Below are 13,061 nucleotides of genomic sequence, written 5' to 3'. Positions count from 1 at the left end.
AGGCTTTTATGATGACTAGGGACAAATGTATGTGTGGCCAGCAAAAGGCGACCTAAGGGGGAGATGTGAGCCACTCTAGGGTTGGTTTGTTTATTTGTAGACAGAGTCTTGTTATATAAGTCAGAGTCTTTAAACTCATGACCCTTTTGCCTCAATGTTACAAGTGCTGGGATTATAGAGATGAACCACCATTGCTAGCTTGAGTCACTTCAATGTGTGTGTATGTGTGTGTGTGTTTGAATTAGGCCTAGTCACTGTCCCTGAGCTTTTCTGCTCAAGGCTAACACTCAACCACTTGATCTACAGCTCCACTTGTGGCTTTTTGGGGTGCTTAATTGGAGATCATAGATTTTCCTGCCCAGGCTGTCTTCAAACTGTGATCCTCAGATCTCGGCCTCCTGAATAGCTAGTGAACTACTCAAATCACTTCAATTTTAAGGAATCTTACTCTACTAGATTCTTAGTTCCCTAAGAAAGGGTTTACAACCAATTTGTACTCTTTATTAATATTATTATGGACATTTGCATGGTACTTTAGAATTTATAAAGCCATTTTGATCACATAATCTTGTTCTCCTTTTTCTCCTCCCTCCCACTTCCCTCCCTTCCCCTCCCTTTCCTTTTGCCTTGCTTTCTTTCACTCGACGTACTCTATCTGAATTGCCTTTTTGTGCCCTGTGTGCCTTGGGATACATAGACTAGAGAGGAAGGAAAGAGAGAGAAGTAAGTTGAGCACCAGACAGGACCACAGTAGAGCTTTGTGAGCTGAGCAAAGCTCCCTGAAGAAATGACCTCCTCTCTGAGTCTTAGACAGTCAGCAGGAGTCAGCTACATGGGGAAGGGAACAGCAGGTTTGGTGCGGGTAATCTGAGAAAGCCTAGAGATTCGAGGAACAGCCTGCATGTCAGCGGCTGGATTCAGTATGGAGGGAGCTTTTAGCTTCAAACTGTTCAATGCTTTTCCAAAATCTTATGTTTCATTATTCTTCTTCGTGTCTCAAGCATTTCAGATATACATATGACTCACCCTGCTGTATGTGTTCTTACTGCTATGCCTTCGCCTATTCAGGCCTCTTGGTCTGGATGACTCAATACTGAATTCTTGATATAGATAACAGCTTTCACCCTGTTCATCATGAGCACCTGTCTCAGGCTGCGTCTTCTAAGAAGTCCTTAATCGTGTCAGTGAGAAGTAAGTTCTTATTGTTTTGAATGACAGTGGTAATTAGTTGAGTTCTTTTGTTTGGCAGGGAGGAAGGGATGTCTCTGTATTCCACTTTGTTTATATAACTTATCTTTGAGAGAAGACAATATTCTTTGAGGCAGTGGCAGAGTAACCTACGTTGATGTATCCTGAATCCTCTACACACTGTAAATAGTGGTCTCTGTACTCTGGCTTAATGATATTTGCTGCATGAATGAATGATGTGTGTGTGTGTGTGTGTGTTTGTGTGTGTGTGAGAGAGAGAGAGAGAGATGTCTGGCGTGGAATGTTGAGAGACACCATCAGATGCCCTTTATGCTTGTTGAAGCAAAGACAAGGGTGTGGGAGTGGGTTAAGTCTGGATTCCATTTTTTATTCAGATACTTATGGCCATCTGAAAGTAAAATGGGGGGGGGCTCCAGGAGAGCAGAAGGGAGCTGGAGGGGCAGCTTGGGGAGCACATAGGGATGGATGAGGTAAACAAAGCCTTGTAGGTAGCAGCCAAGGGAGGAAAGGCTGAGATTAGAGAGAGGGGGCTTGGTGTGGGCTGGGTCTTCTCTAGGCAGCCCTTGATGTGGGGATCCTGAGATTCTGACAACTGTTTCCTCAGAACCCAATGCTGAATGATCTTATGGAGGCTCAATGCTCAGACGCCCCAGGACCTGGGATCTGCAGAGCAGAGCCAGGAGACCAGCAGCAACCTAGTAGGTCATATTAGCCGAAGGGGAGTGACAGAGTGGAGGCCTCCTTGTGTCAGCCCCACACGGGGCTCCCTGTTTCCCATTTTGGGGGTTGAATGGGCTCAAGAGGCTTCAGGGAGCTCTCCTCAACTCCACATACCCATGCCTAGGGGGTGAAGTGAGGCTCACTGGCAGAAGCAGAGAACCCAGAAAGCCCTCTGCCTTCTTCCACAGTCTCTCAGGCAAGGTGCTGGTGCTCCCTGCGACGTGGCTGCGTGGTGCTGGCGGCCCTGACGTTGTTGGCAGGAGCAGGTGTCGGCTCATGGCTTCTAGGTCAGTGCTGGGAGCCATTCTGTGGTCCAGAGAGGGATGAAAGACAGGGACCGGGAGAAGCTGGAAGAGAGAAGTAGATGCTGAGCAAGTATCAGAAGATGGGATCTATGTCTTCCTTGCCTATTCTATAAAGACAGCAAGGGGAGAGGGGGTGAAATTAGCAGGCCAGCCTTAAGCTTCCCCTGTTCAATGTGTTAGTCCTATAGTTCCAAGTTACTTGAATGACAATTCAGGGAAGTCCCAGTCAGACTTTTTCTAGAAATCTTTGCCAATGATAGAGACATGGGCAGAGACAGGCAGAGAGAAAGAGAAAGGCAGTCAGACCAAGATAGACAGAGAGACCATTCCGTGCTCATCCTTAGAGGTTGGTTGGGGTCCTGCCTAAAGGGCAAGTGGTTGGTGGAAGTCCCTAGGTAGAAGATCTGCCTCTGCTGAAGGAATGTCTTGTTCTGTGCCTTGGGCTTCTCCTAGGGGGAGGGTCCCTCCCTTTCCCTAGCCTCTTTTCTGTGAACCTCTCTTTTCCTTCTGTGAAGTACTGTATCTGTGGCCAGCTGCCTCCCCGTCCGCTTCCACCTTGCAGGATGAGGAGATGACTTTGAGCTGCTCAGGTATCAGCAGTGAGGAAGCTCTGCTCCCTGTGATTCCCAAAACAGGTGGGTCACCCCCTTCCCAAGGCTAGAGAACTCCCCCACCCCATCACCCAACCCAGAGTCCTTTACAGTTCTAGGAGCAACAAACAAAAGGCTGAGATCTGAGGATTAGGATTTGAAGCCAGCCCAGGCAGAAAAGTACTCTTATCTCCAATTAACCATCAGAAAATCAAGTGTGGTACTGTGGCTCAAAGTGGTAGGGCACTGGTCTTGAGCATAAGAGCTCAGGGACAGTGCCAAGGCTCTGAGCTCAAGCCCCATGACTGACAAAAACAAAAACAAAAAACCCACAAAGGGTTGTGAGTTCACTACTAGCTACTAGTTTCCCTACTCTGGTATGAGGGTGGCTCAAGTGCTAGGTAGCAGCATTGCTCTCTGATTTGATGCTCTTGTACCAGGGGACTGTCCTGATCATTGGTTGGGACATGGCATGGAAACTTGTCATATGTAACAAGGATGCCAATGTACATGTGTGGGAGGGGCGGGGGGCGGTAGCACTTTGTGACCAGCAAGGCCACCTAGGCATCTGGAGATATCACTTCACATTGTCCCCTGCCCTCTCCTGTATTGTCCTCTACCTTCCAGGTAAGAGATGAGGATCAGAAAGCATGATGCTGCTGTGAGACTGGGGCTTAGAATCCATTCTAGAAATTAGAACAAGGTTAGAGTCTTGCTTTTGCTAGTTACAAGACCTTGGATACATTCTTTCTTTGAGTTTTATTTCCTTCACTCTAAAATGGGGATAATAATATTTACTATGCAAAGTTGTAAAGATAAAATATATGAAATATAGAAAAAGAGCTTAGTTTAGAGCCTATATGTTAGTCTGTTCTTGCTACCATAACAAAAACCTGTACATGGGGTGGCTTAACCCACAGACTCATCTTTTCTCACGGTTTTGGAGACTAAACATCTATCTAGGTTTATGGTGCTGGCGATTTGGTTTTCATGCTGTGTTTTCAGTATCTTTCAGAATAAACAGTGAGAACTCCCTACTGGAAGTACAAGTGAGGGCCTGGCCAGGCTGGTTCCTAGTCTGCTATGAGGGCTGGAACCCCAGCCTGGGGCAGCAGGTCTGCCGGAGCCTTGGGCATCTCAGGTAATGGGAAGCAGGCCTGGGGCCCGAGGAGGAGGAAGGCTGGCTGGAGGGTAGGGAGAAGTAGAGTCGGAGACTGCTGTATGCTTGTTAACATCCAAGTTCTCATTCATTCTGGTCCTCTGGTACCCCAGCCTGTTCCTGTGTCAGAAGTTATGGTCATAGTCATGGCACTGGTTGGCTATCTCATATATTTTAATTACGATTATAATTAACCTGTATCTCATGTTATAGTCTAAAGCTGATTTCTTGTTCTTTTTCCTTCCTTTGCCAAGACTCATTCACCACAAGGGAGTGAACCTGTCTGACATAAAGCTCAATAGCTCCCAGGAGTTTGCTCAGATCTCTTCTAGGCTGGTAGGCCTCCTGCACGAGGTGTGGCAGCCCAGGTATGGTGATCTTCTTCCTTCTTCCTCCTCCTCTTCTTTCTCTTCCTCTTCCTCCTCCTCTTTCCATGCTCAAGATCAAACCCAGGGCCTCGCATCTGCTAAGCAAGTGTTCTACCACTGAACCACACCTCCACTACCCTGATAAGGTTTAGCAGGGGCCCTGATGGGAAGTACAGAACAATTTTATTTCAGGATAGCCTGGTAGTGAGGATATTGGCAGTATAAGGGGAAGGACAGAGGAACAGAAATGACCAATCCAGTTCACCAGGCCCATTACAGCTACCATATGTTATTTTCCCTTTGCAAGAAATCCTGGGTTGGTTCTTATGGCCAGAGGGTTTGGAAAGATACTTGTACCCCCTGTGTACTAGTTTGTTTTATGTTGTTTTGACTAAATACCCAAGAAAAACAATGTGAGGGAGCAAAGACTTATTTTGACTTATGATTCCAGAGGGTTTAGTCCATGGTTGCTTAGACCCATGGCCTTGAGAAGAGTATCATGGTGACAGGAACCACAAAGAGATAGAGAAGGTATAAAGAGATAGATGAGGTATATTCTTGTGGTCTCCAAGGACACACCTCTAGAGATGTGCTTCCTAGCTAGGCCCTGCTTACTAAAGTTTCCACACCCTCCCACAACAGCACAGCAACTTAGGAGAAGCTTTCAACCAAGGAGCCTGTATGGGGGATGCTTTGTATTCAAACCATAACATTCTGTGGCTGGCCTCCAAAGGTTCATGGCTGCCTCATAATGCAAAATGCATTGAGTACATTGGGGATAGGACTCTCCAGGAGGTTCCAAAGTCTTTTAACAGTCCCAACATTGAAAGCCTGAAGTCCAAAGTCTCTTCTGAGACTCAAGGAAAACTCTGAGCAGTGAGCCTCTATAAAATAAAAAAAGGAAAATGCAAACTTCCACGGCAGAAGGGCACAGAAGAAACATTTCCATCCTCAAAGGGAGGGAGGTGGACACAGAAAGGCAGCATGGGACCAAACCAAGATGTTCTTCTAGTAGCCCTAATGTCTGGATCTTGACCGTTTCTGGTTTCCCGAATCCACAGCCCTCCTGTTCTCCTGGAGAGGGGTCTTACCCCTTCCTTGCTTTCCCATTCAGGAATCTGAGCCTGGAAAGGAACATGGGGTGAAGAGCTGTATTCACTAATGCACTCACTACTCATTCATTCATCACATGTTTTTTTCATTTAGTAGAAACAGCTGGGCTTTCTCATCTATAGATACTCTATAAATTTGGGCCTTCTCAAATTGATCTGCTAGGATTGTGAAGCTTTCTGTTGTCTTCTGAAAGATTAAGAAGAATGCACACTGCTGTCTTGGGCACTGGTTGGGAGAAAGCGCCCGAGCTCTAGGGTGGGAGAGGAAGACAAAGATGGTAGTTTTAAGTTGGTGACTACATGTCACTGTCTGCCTTCTCCTACCAACCCCCTGTCCTTAATACCCTTGGATGTATGTGGCCTTGCATTGGTCCTGTCCAGCTTCTTGCTGGCCCCTCTGTTTTGCAGAGACAACTGTACTTCTGGCCGAATTGTTTCCCTCAAATGCTCTGGTGAGTCATGTGTTGAACTCAGGAAGGTGGCAGTGGGAAGAAGAACCACTATGGGAGGCTCAGCTGGGTCTGGGTGGAGGGGTCTTGACCTGCTGCATTTCTTCTTGCAGATACAGTTTGCCCAAACAGAGTCATCTGAAGCCCCTGTCATGTCCCTAGCCATCTGGAGTTGGCTGGGTTGATGATTCCCTATGCCACTATTTCTCCTTTTTGCCTTGGCCTCTGGCACTCACTGCCATGTCCTTCTGGACTGATTCCAAAAGTGGAATCATTCCAAAAGTGGAATCAGTATTGGCTGCAGAGCCACCTGATAGCAGTTTCTGGAGACTAAGGATAGGTGGTAAATTAGAGGTCAAATGGGAGACAGTGTGTGGGGTGCCTCTTGCCTGTCTTCCCATCCATATGTCCACCTATTTATTTAGTTCTTCCTCACATCTATCCACACATTGACACGTTGGCCCCTACTTTGTACTATGGGATAATTATTGGGCCTCCATAGATATTGCAGACATGGTCCCTTCTCTCAGCAAGCTCACAGTCTGTGCTAATCAAACGCCTATCTTTCTGTCTTCCCTTCTTAGGACCAGGAATGGTAACTGAGAGCCATCCATATTGGCTCTCTGGCTTGGTACTCTCTCTTTGTCACCCTTTCTGTTGGCAGAATGTGGGGCAAGGCCTCTGGCTTCCCGGATAGTCGGTGGGCAGGCTGTAGCTCCCGGACGCTGGCCATGGCAGGCCAGTGTGACCCTCGGTTCCCGGCACACATGCGGGGGGTCTGTGCTGGCACCCCACTGGGTGGTGACTGCTGCACACTGCATACACAGGCAAGTGTGGGGGACTCCTGGGGAGGTAAGGGCTCAGTCACCTTTTCTGATTGGCTATTGGTGTGTCCTATACAAGTGTCTATTCCCAATGCAGAGTGATAGTCTCCATATTCAGTGCCAAGTTCAGCTCTGGTGAGTTCTGTGTGAAGATCAGTCATAACCATATTCCTTTGGTTTTTGTAAAATCTTTTGTATTCATAGCACTCTGTGCTTCTTAGCATCTATCTCCACTGTAATTAAATCTTTTCTATGTAATTACTTGTTGAATATCTTTTATTCCTCTTCAGACCAGAAGCACTATGGGAGTATGACTCTCTCAGTCTTGTTTACAATGAATACATTTGTAGATGTTTCCACTATTGGGTCCCTGGGGCCTTGAACAGTTCCTGAATGTAATAGGCAGTAAATATTCGTTGGAATAAATGGACAGATATCTTCTCTTGGTGGTAGGCAGAGAGGAAGGGACAATCTCCATTTTTACAGTGAGGAAACTGAGGTGAATGGGGGAGAAGAGCCTCCACCAAAATCTCACATAGTAAGTGGAGAGAGAGGACTGAGAGAAGTTTGTCTGACTCAGCTCAGAATTTGGGTATTACGTAAAGCCCTTTCATGATTGTTAAGAAACTTGGAAGGCGTTTACACAGGAAGAGAGGGAGTAATGGTTGCAGGTGACCCATACATTTCTCTATCCATGAGTCCTGATGTATTCATTAAACACTTCCTGCTTGCTCAGTGCTGGGGTGATACTAAGTGTCATGATCCTTGGGTAGGGTCCACTAATGTCTTCCCCAGCCAACTTCTACTGTGCTACCTTTCTTCCTTCCCTGGGCTTAGCATGGTCTTTGTGTGCAGTTTCAGGCTGTCCTATCTGTCCAGCTGGCGGGTCTATGCAGGGGTGGTCAGCCACAGTGTTGTCAGGCCACACCAGGGGGCTGTGGTGGAGAAGGTCATCTCCCACCCCTTGTATAGCGCCCAGAGTCATGACTATGATGTTGCCCTCCTACGGCTCCGGACACCACTCAGTTTCTCAGGTGAGGCTTTGGGATGAACAGACTGAAGGTGGTGGTTATAAAGGAGTAGAGCTAGTGGGAGGAGAGGCTAGCTGGTTAGGTTAGCTTAGCTTAGGTTCCCTCCTAACTCCATCAGCTTTAAACTACCCAATGCATTTGGGGACGATAGGGAGTTTGCATTCTCCTGAACCTGAAATTGTATGAGCTCTTGACGGGCTCTTTTAGAGGATGAGCTGTGCACAGAATTTTTTTTTTTGAGGTCCCATGAAGAGCTGCCTTCTCTACCAAGTAGCTGATGACCTAGGCAGGCCCCAGAGCTCAGTCATTTTTGTAATATCTTAAAGAAATTTCTCTTATTTCCCCAAATATCCTCTTTCTTAGTCCTCTTAACTACTCTCTCAGGTAGATGAAACTGGTTTGTACAATGAGGTTAAAGATTAGGGAATGCCTTGAAGTCATGTGACCAGCAGTTCCTGAGCTTGATGTCCTAATTCCAGAGCCAGAGCTCTTGCTGCTGTAGCACCTTCCCTGCCGGGGTGAGCCTCAGCTGCCCCAGTGCATACCTGTGTGTGGACACAAGACCCAAACACTACACCCACAGAAGCATCCTCAGATGCACACCCAATCACATGCTTAGTCACGTGCAATCACATGCACACACTCGTGCATTCACACACGTGAATGCTCACACATTCACACACTCATACACTCACACTTGTATGCACAATCACCCTCGGCACACCCTTCCAGATGAATATGTTCAGCACGCTTTTCATTGTCCCTGAAGAATTGGGTTTCTCAGTTTCACAAGTCTTATCACATGTCTGGGGAGGTCTGGGGGTGGAGCTCTGTGGTTGAGCACTTGCCCAGCAAATTAAAGGACTGCCTTCCACCCCCAGAACCATAAACAAATGAAGGAAAAAAATCTCATCACTAAATGAACTATTACTGAACAGTTAATATTTCTAGAGGAAAACATTCTAGTAAATTGCTAGTAACCACAAAAACCTACGGTGTAAAAATAGGGCAGTATTTAGGTTCAATGCCAGTGTCCTCTGTAGAAGTTTTGAGCCTGGACCTGTCACCTTTAGTTCAGGTGGGAGATTGCAACATTTGGAGAGGGAGAGACTAGTAAGAACTGAGAGGAAATAGCTCTTTCCCTAAGTGGTTATGCCTGTATTACCCACAATCACGCCTAGCTCCACTTTTATGATGTGTAAAGACTTTTGGAAGTGCTGCTGCAAGGAGGATTGGGCCACCTGGGGAAAAGGCCAGTGGGTCCCCATATGAAGTTGGATTTCCTGGGTCAGGAGGGAATTTCCGTTTGCCCTTCAGTGCCCAGGTCAGGCAGGGCAGCAAGTGCATTGACTACCTCTAGAAGGCGCTATGCATACTGCAGTGTGCACATGAGCCTCCTCCCTTGAGGACCCATCCCAAGGCAGGATGGAGCTGAACTGCTTAGCTGTCTAGGAAACCTGGCTTGTGGATATCAGACACCAGAACTGTCAAGATGCTCTGAGGAGGGAGACTCAGCCTGAGTGCGGACCAGGATCATGTGTTTTCCTGCAGACACTGTGGGTGCTGTGTGCTTGCCAGCTGAGGAACAGCATTTTCCAAGGGGGTCCCAGTGCTGGGTGTCTGGATGGGGCCACACCGACCCCAGCCATTGTGAGTCGGTTACCAGGGCCCTTGGTACTGAGCCGGTGGGTGTGGGATGAGGGAGGGAAGGGAGGAATCCTACAGCCACTTTCCCTGGCCACAGCAAAGTTGGCCCCCCTATCCCCAGCATCACCTTTGGCAGTCCTGGGGGACCCAGTCTGTCCAGCCTGTGTCTCTTTCAGGAGAACAACCACTGAACATTTTCTCTAACCCCAGACTCCAGGACCTGGGAGTCTGTGTGAGTCCTGCTCCCAGCCTGATATATGGCAGATGCCCCCTGATCTAGGCCCACAGCTCCTGCCCCAGGCTCTTCCCTTTGGGTCTCCATGCCTCTGGGACTTCTTACTCTTTCCATCTTGCTGCTCAGCCTTCTTGTACTCGCTTAGTGCCCTGCAACCTTTCCCGGTGTCTTCTACAGCCCATGGCTCGGACACGCTACAGGACACCATGGTGCCACTGCTCAGCACTCAGCTCTGCAACAGTTCCTGCATGTACAGCGGAGCCCTCACCCCCCGTATGCTGTGTGCTGGCTACCTGGATGGGAGGGCTGATGCTTGCCAGGTGTGGCCGGTGGCAGAGGGAGGGCACAGGAGGCCAGAATTAGCCTGGCTCTATGGTGTATGCATGTCAGTGGCCTCTCTAGGAGAAGAGCTCATGCTTATGAAGGGAAAAGCTAGCAGCTATCCCAGCAGGTAGCAGGAGAGGCTGGAGAGAGAGTCCATCCCCCAAGTTGATCTGGTGTTCTTCCACCAAGAAGATCTGATTGGCTGTTTCTCTGTGTCTCTGTCTGAATCCCTCAGGGAGACAGCGGAGGGCCTCTGGTATGCCCAGCTGGGGACACATGGCACCTGGTGGGGGTGGTCAGCTGGGGTCGTGGCTGTGCAGAGCCCAATCACCCAGGTGTCTATGCCAAGGTAGCTGAGTTCCTGGATTGGATCCATGACACTGTGCAGGTGAGTGTGGGGGCGGGGGTAGGGCTGGGAGGTTCCTGAAGGACCGGACTGGGAGACATTGTGAACCCCACCCCTTAAGTCTGCATCCTCCTGAGGGCTGGAAAGGAATGGACTAGGGAATGCCCATCGGAATGGGAGGAGGATGTGTTACTTATTGCATGGGATCCATTGGATTTCTAACAGTGGAAGAATTCACTAGATAAGAGTAGATACGAGTTTGTAGCTTAGATCTGCCATTTCCTGGGTAATTTTAGATAAGTTCCTACCCTTGGAAAACCAGAGTTTCTCGGGGATAACCATCTTGTCTGTATTATATGCTACCATGATGACTGAAGGAGATAAAACCTGCTTAGAACCTGGCCCAGTGCTATACTTGGGGGACATGACCTGTAGTGTTACAGATGTATGCATCTGGGCCTTCATCCCTGTTCTCTAAGGCGGTTACTAGTGACTGCCTTCCCTATTCTACAGCCAGAGCTTGGCATTTCTGCATCTAATTAACTTCTTGTGTGAGACTGAGCTTCATCTCTTCAGCAGTGGGAGGGCTGAGGGCAATAATGTGTATCAGAGCACAGTATTTGTGTTAAGTACCTCGCAGGGGCAGACTGGGATCATGAAAAGCATCTTTCCCTGAGGCTGTGCCTGGGAGCAGGTGGGAGATGATATTCTTGAGTTTCTAGGAGGATGTACGTGTCCATCTTCAGATCTGAGAAAAATAACCTAGAGAGCAGATATTTTTAGCTCCATCTGGTAGAAGTGGAAGTGAAGGATCTGAATGGCTAAGTGTGAGTTACTAATAGAAAAGTCACTTGGCTGGCTTCAGTGAAGCCATACTGTGAATCCAGACTCTTTGTCTTTTGTTCCATAATTCTATTCCCCAAGTCCTGTTGTTTCTTCTCCTCCAACCTCACTGCGCACCATGCTCATGTCTCCTGATCTCTCCGGCAGGTCTACTAACAGCAGGAGAGGCAGCAACCTCCACCCATACAGAAGGCTTGAATTTCTTACTACTGCATGCAAGATTATTACCACACACAGACGGGCAGCTGGGCGACCAGGCCTCTCCCCCCTTTCCCCCCCGGCCCTAATTTCTAGTCCCTCCACAACAGGGAGTCTCTGGGTCTGGGTTGGGAATGATGGGGGATCTTGGGGATGAGAGGGATGGAAGGGACAGACCAAAGAGGCTGTGAGAAATGGCCAGGAGCCTATACTTCTGCCGTCCTCAGCCATCAGTGTGGCTTTTGTGAGGATACCCAGAGTGCCCTTAGTCCTGCCTTCTCCTGACACCCAGGGCCTCCTAGAGGATCCCCTAGGGGCTTCTGGGAGGATGGGGTCCAGCCTCGTTCAGCCCAGGCTAATCCCATGCAAGTCTGGATCCTCCCCACTTCCCCACTGGTCTCCTCCATCTCCATTTCCATCTGGCTTTGGTGGGTCCTGCCTGGGGCAAGGACATTGTAACATGAGGAGATTTTAGAGTTGAACTAGGGTACTGGTTTTTTAAAATGACAGTTCTCGGAACTGTCTCAGAGTTCTGGTATTAAAATGAAGTGATGGTAAGACCCTGGTCCTGCCTTTCTTTCTTCTTTCTCACACATGCATTATAGAACAAGACTGCAATTTTCCTCCCCTCCATGTTTCTTCACACTTTGATACTGACTCCAGCTCACTGACTTCAGAATTTTGGTAGGTGCTTACTTACTTTGTTTGTTAAATTTGTCAAGTCTGTCTATCATAATCTGTAGTGCAAAACTCCCACCATCTAAGGACTCTGAGACTTCAAGTCTGAGCATCCATTAGATCGGCTCTCCCTGAGGGAAGAGTTGGCCTTCCAGAAAGGTTCAATTCTCCCTCTTAATTCTTGTTTCAGAACTGAGCCTTTTAGCTTGGGAAGATGACTTTCTGAGTTTGTGCCATTTGTATTTTCCTGGTGAAGTCTCTCCCCCTACTCTCTCCTCTCTAGCAATTAAAATGCGATTGGCATCTTGTTTCACAAAACTTGCAATGAATTTTTTTATGGTGCTTAACCAAGGAAATGCAATTAGTGTTTAATAAGAACAAAACTTGGTGAGTTTATCAGCATATTTAGTTGAGGGGTTATAAGGTGATCATTATTTCCTGGAGGGTTGCTACCTTTACAGGGAATGCCTTTTCTGCTTATGAGTGGTTCTCTACCATTTGAGCCACAGCTCAATATATTATTATTGTCCCCGTTTTATGGGCAAATGGATTGGTTCAGAGAGATTAACGTAGGGAACTTCTTAAGTCTCAGTGTTGGGATTGAACTGTGGATCCTGATGTCGATTCCTTATCACTACCTTGAACATGGCTGAGTGAAATGTTCTGATATTGCACAGAAGTGCAGAACTGGAAGGTACTTTTTGTCAGATCATGTGGCCCAATCACCTGCTTACAACAATATGTTACTGTGTGCTCCTTCTACAGGTGAAGTAACTGAAACCAGGAAATTAAAAGGCTCCTCCAGAGATTTCTCTCAGGAAATATTCTTAGGAACATCTGCTTCTTCCTGAGGTTCAACATCTGACTGAAACTATTCAAACTTACAATTCTCCTGTCTGCCCTAGGAGGACTGTAGAGTTCTAATTTGCTAAGAGCTCTCCCCCATTGACCTACAGAAGCTCCCAGTGGTTTTCACCAGTCAGATGGATAGACTCCAAATTCTCCCTTCCCTTTGTTAGCATC

At 47.7% G+C, this 13,061-nt stretch overlaps 1 protein-coding gene across 1 annotated transcript; it reads left to right on the top strand.

Moving 5' to 3' along the window:
* Positions 1-1,819: 1,819 nt before the first annotated feature.
* On the top strand, positions 1,820-11,367 carry Tmprss5 (transmembrane protease, serine 5). The gene is made up of 12 exons (XM_013009640.1): positions 1,820-1,907; positions 2,118-2,216; positions 2,750-2,869; positions 3,830-3,965; positions 4,238-4,351; positions 5,872-5,915; positions 6,577-6,739; positions 7,592-7,770; positions 9,319-9,417; positions 9,827-9,969; positions 10,209-10,361; positions 11,310-11,367. Exons 1-12 carry the CDS (start codon positions 1,820-1,822, stop codon positions 11,316-11,318), a joined length of 1,347 nt encoding a protein of 448 aa, XP_012865094.1. The 3' UTR covers positions 11,319-11,367.
* The last annotated feature ends 1,694 nt before the right edge of the window (positions 11,368-13,061 follow it).

This window comes from Dipodomys ordii, unplaced genomic scaffold (assembly GCF_000151885.1).
Source record: "Dipodomys ordii isolate 6190 unplaced genomic scaffold, Dord_2.0 Scaffold10, whole genome shotgun sequence".
NCBI lineage: Eukaryota > Metazoa > Chordata > Mammalia > Rodentia > Heteromyidae > Dipodomys > Dipodomys ordii.
The sequence above is the reverse complement of the archived record's forward strand: the minus strand, read 5'-3'. Positions and strand labels throughout refer to the sequence as shown.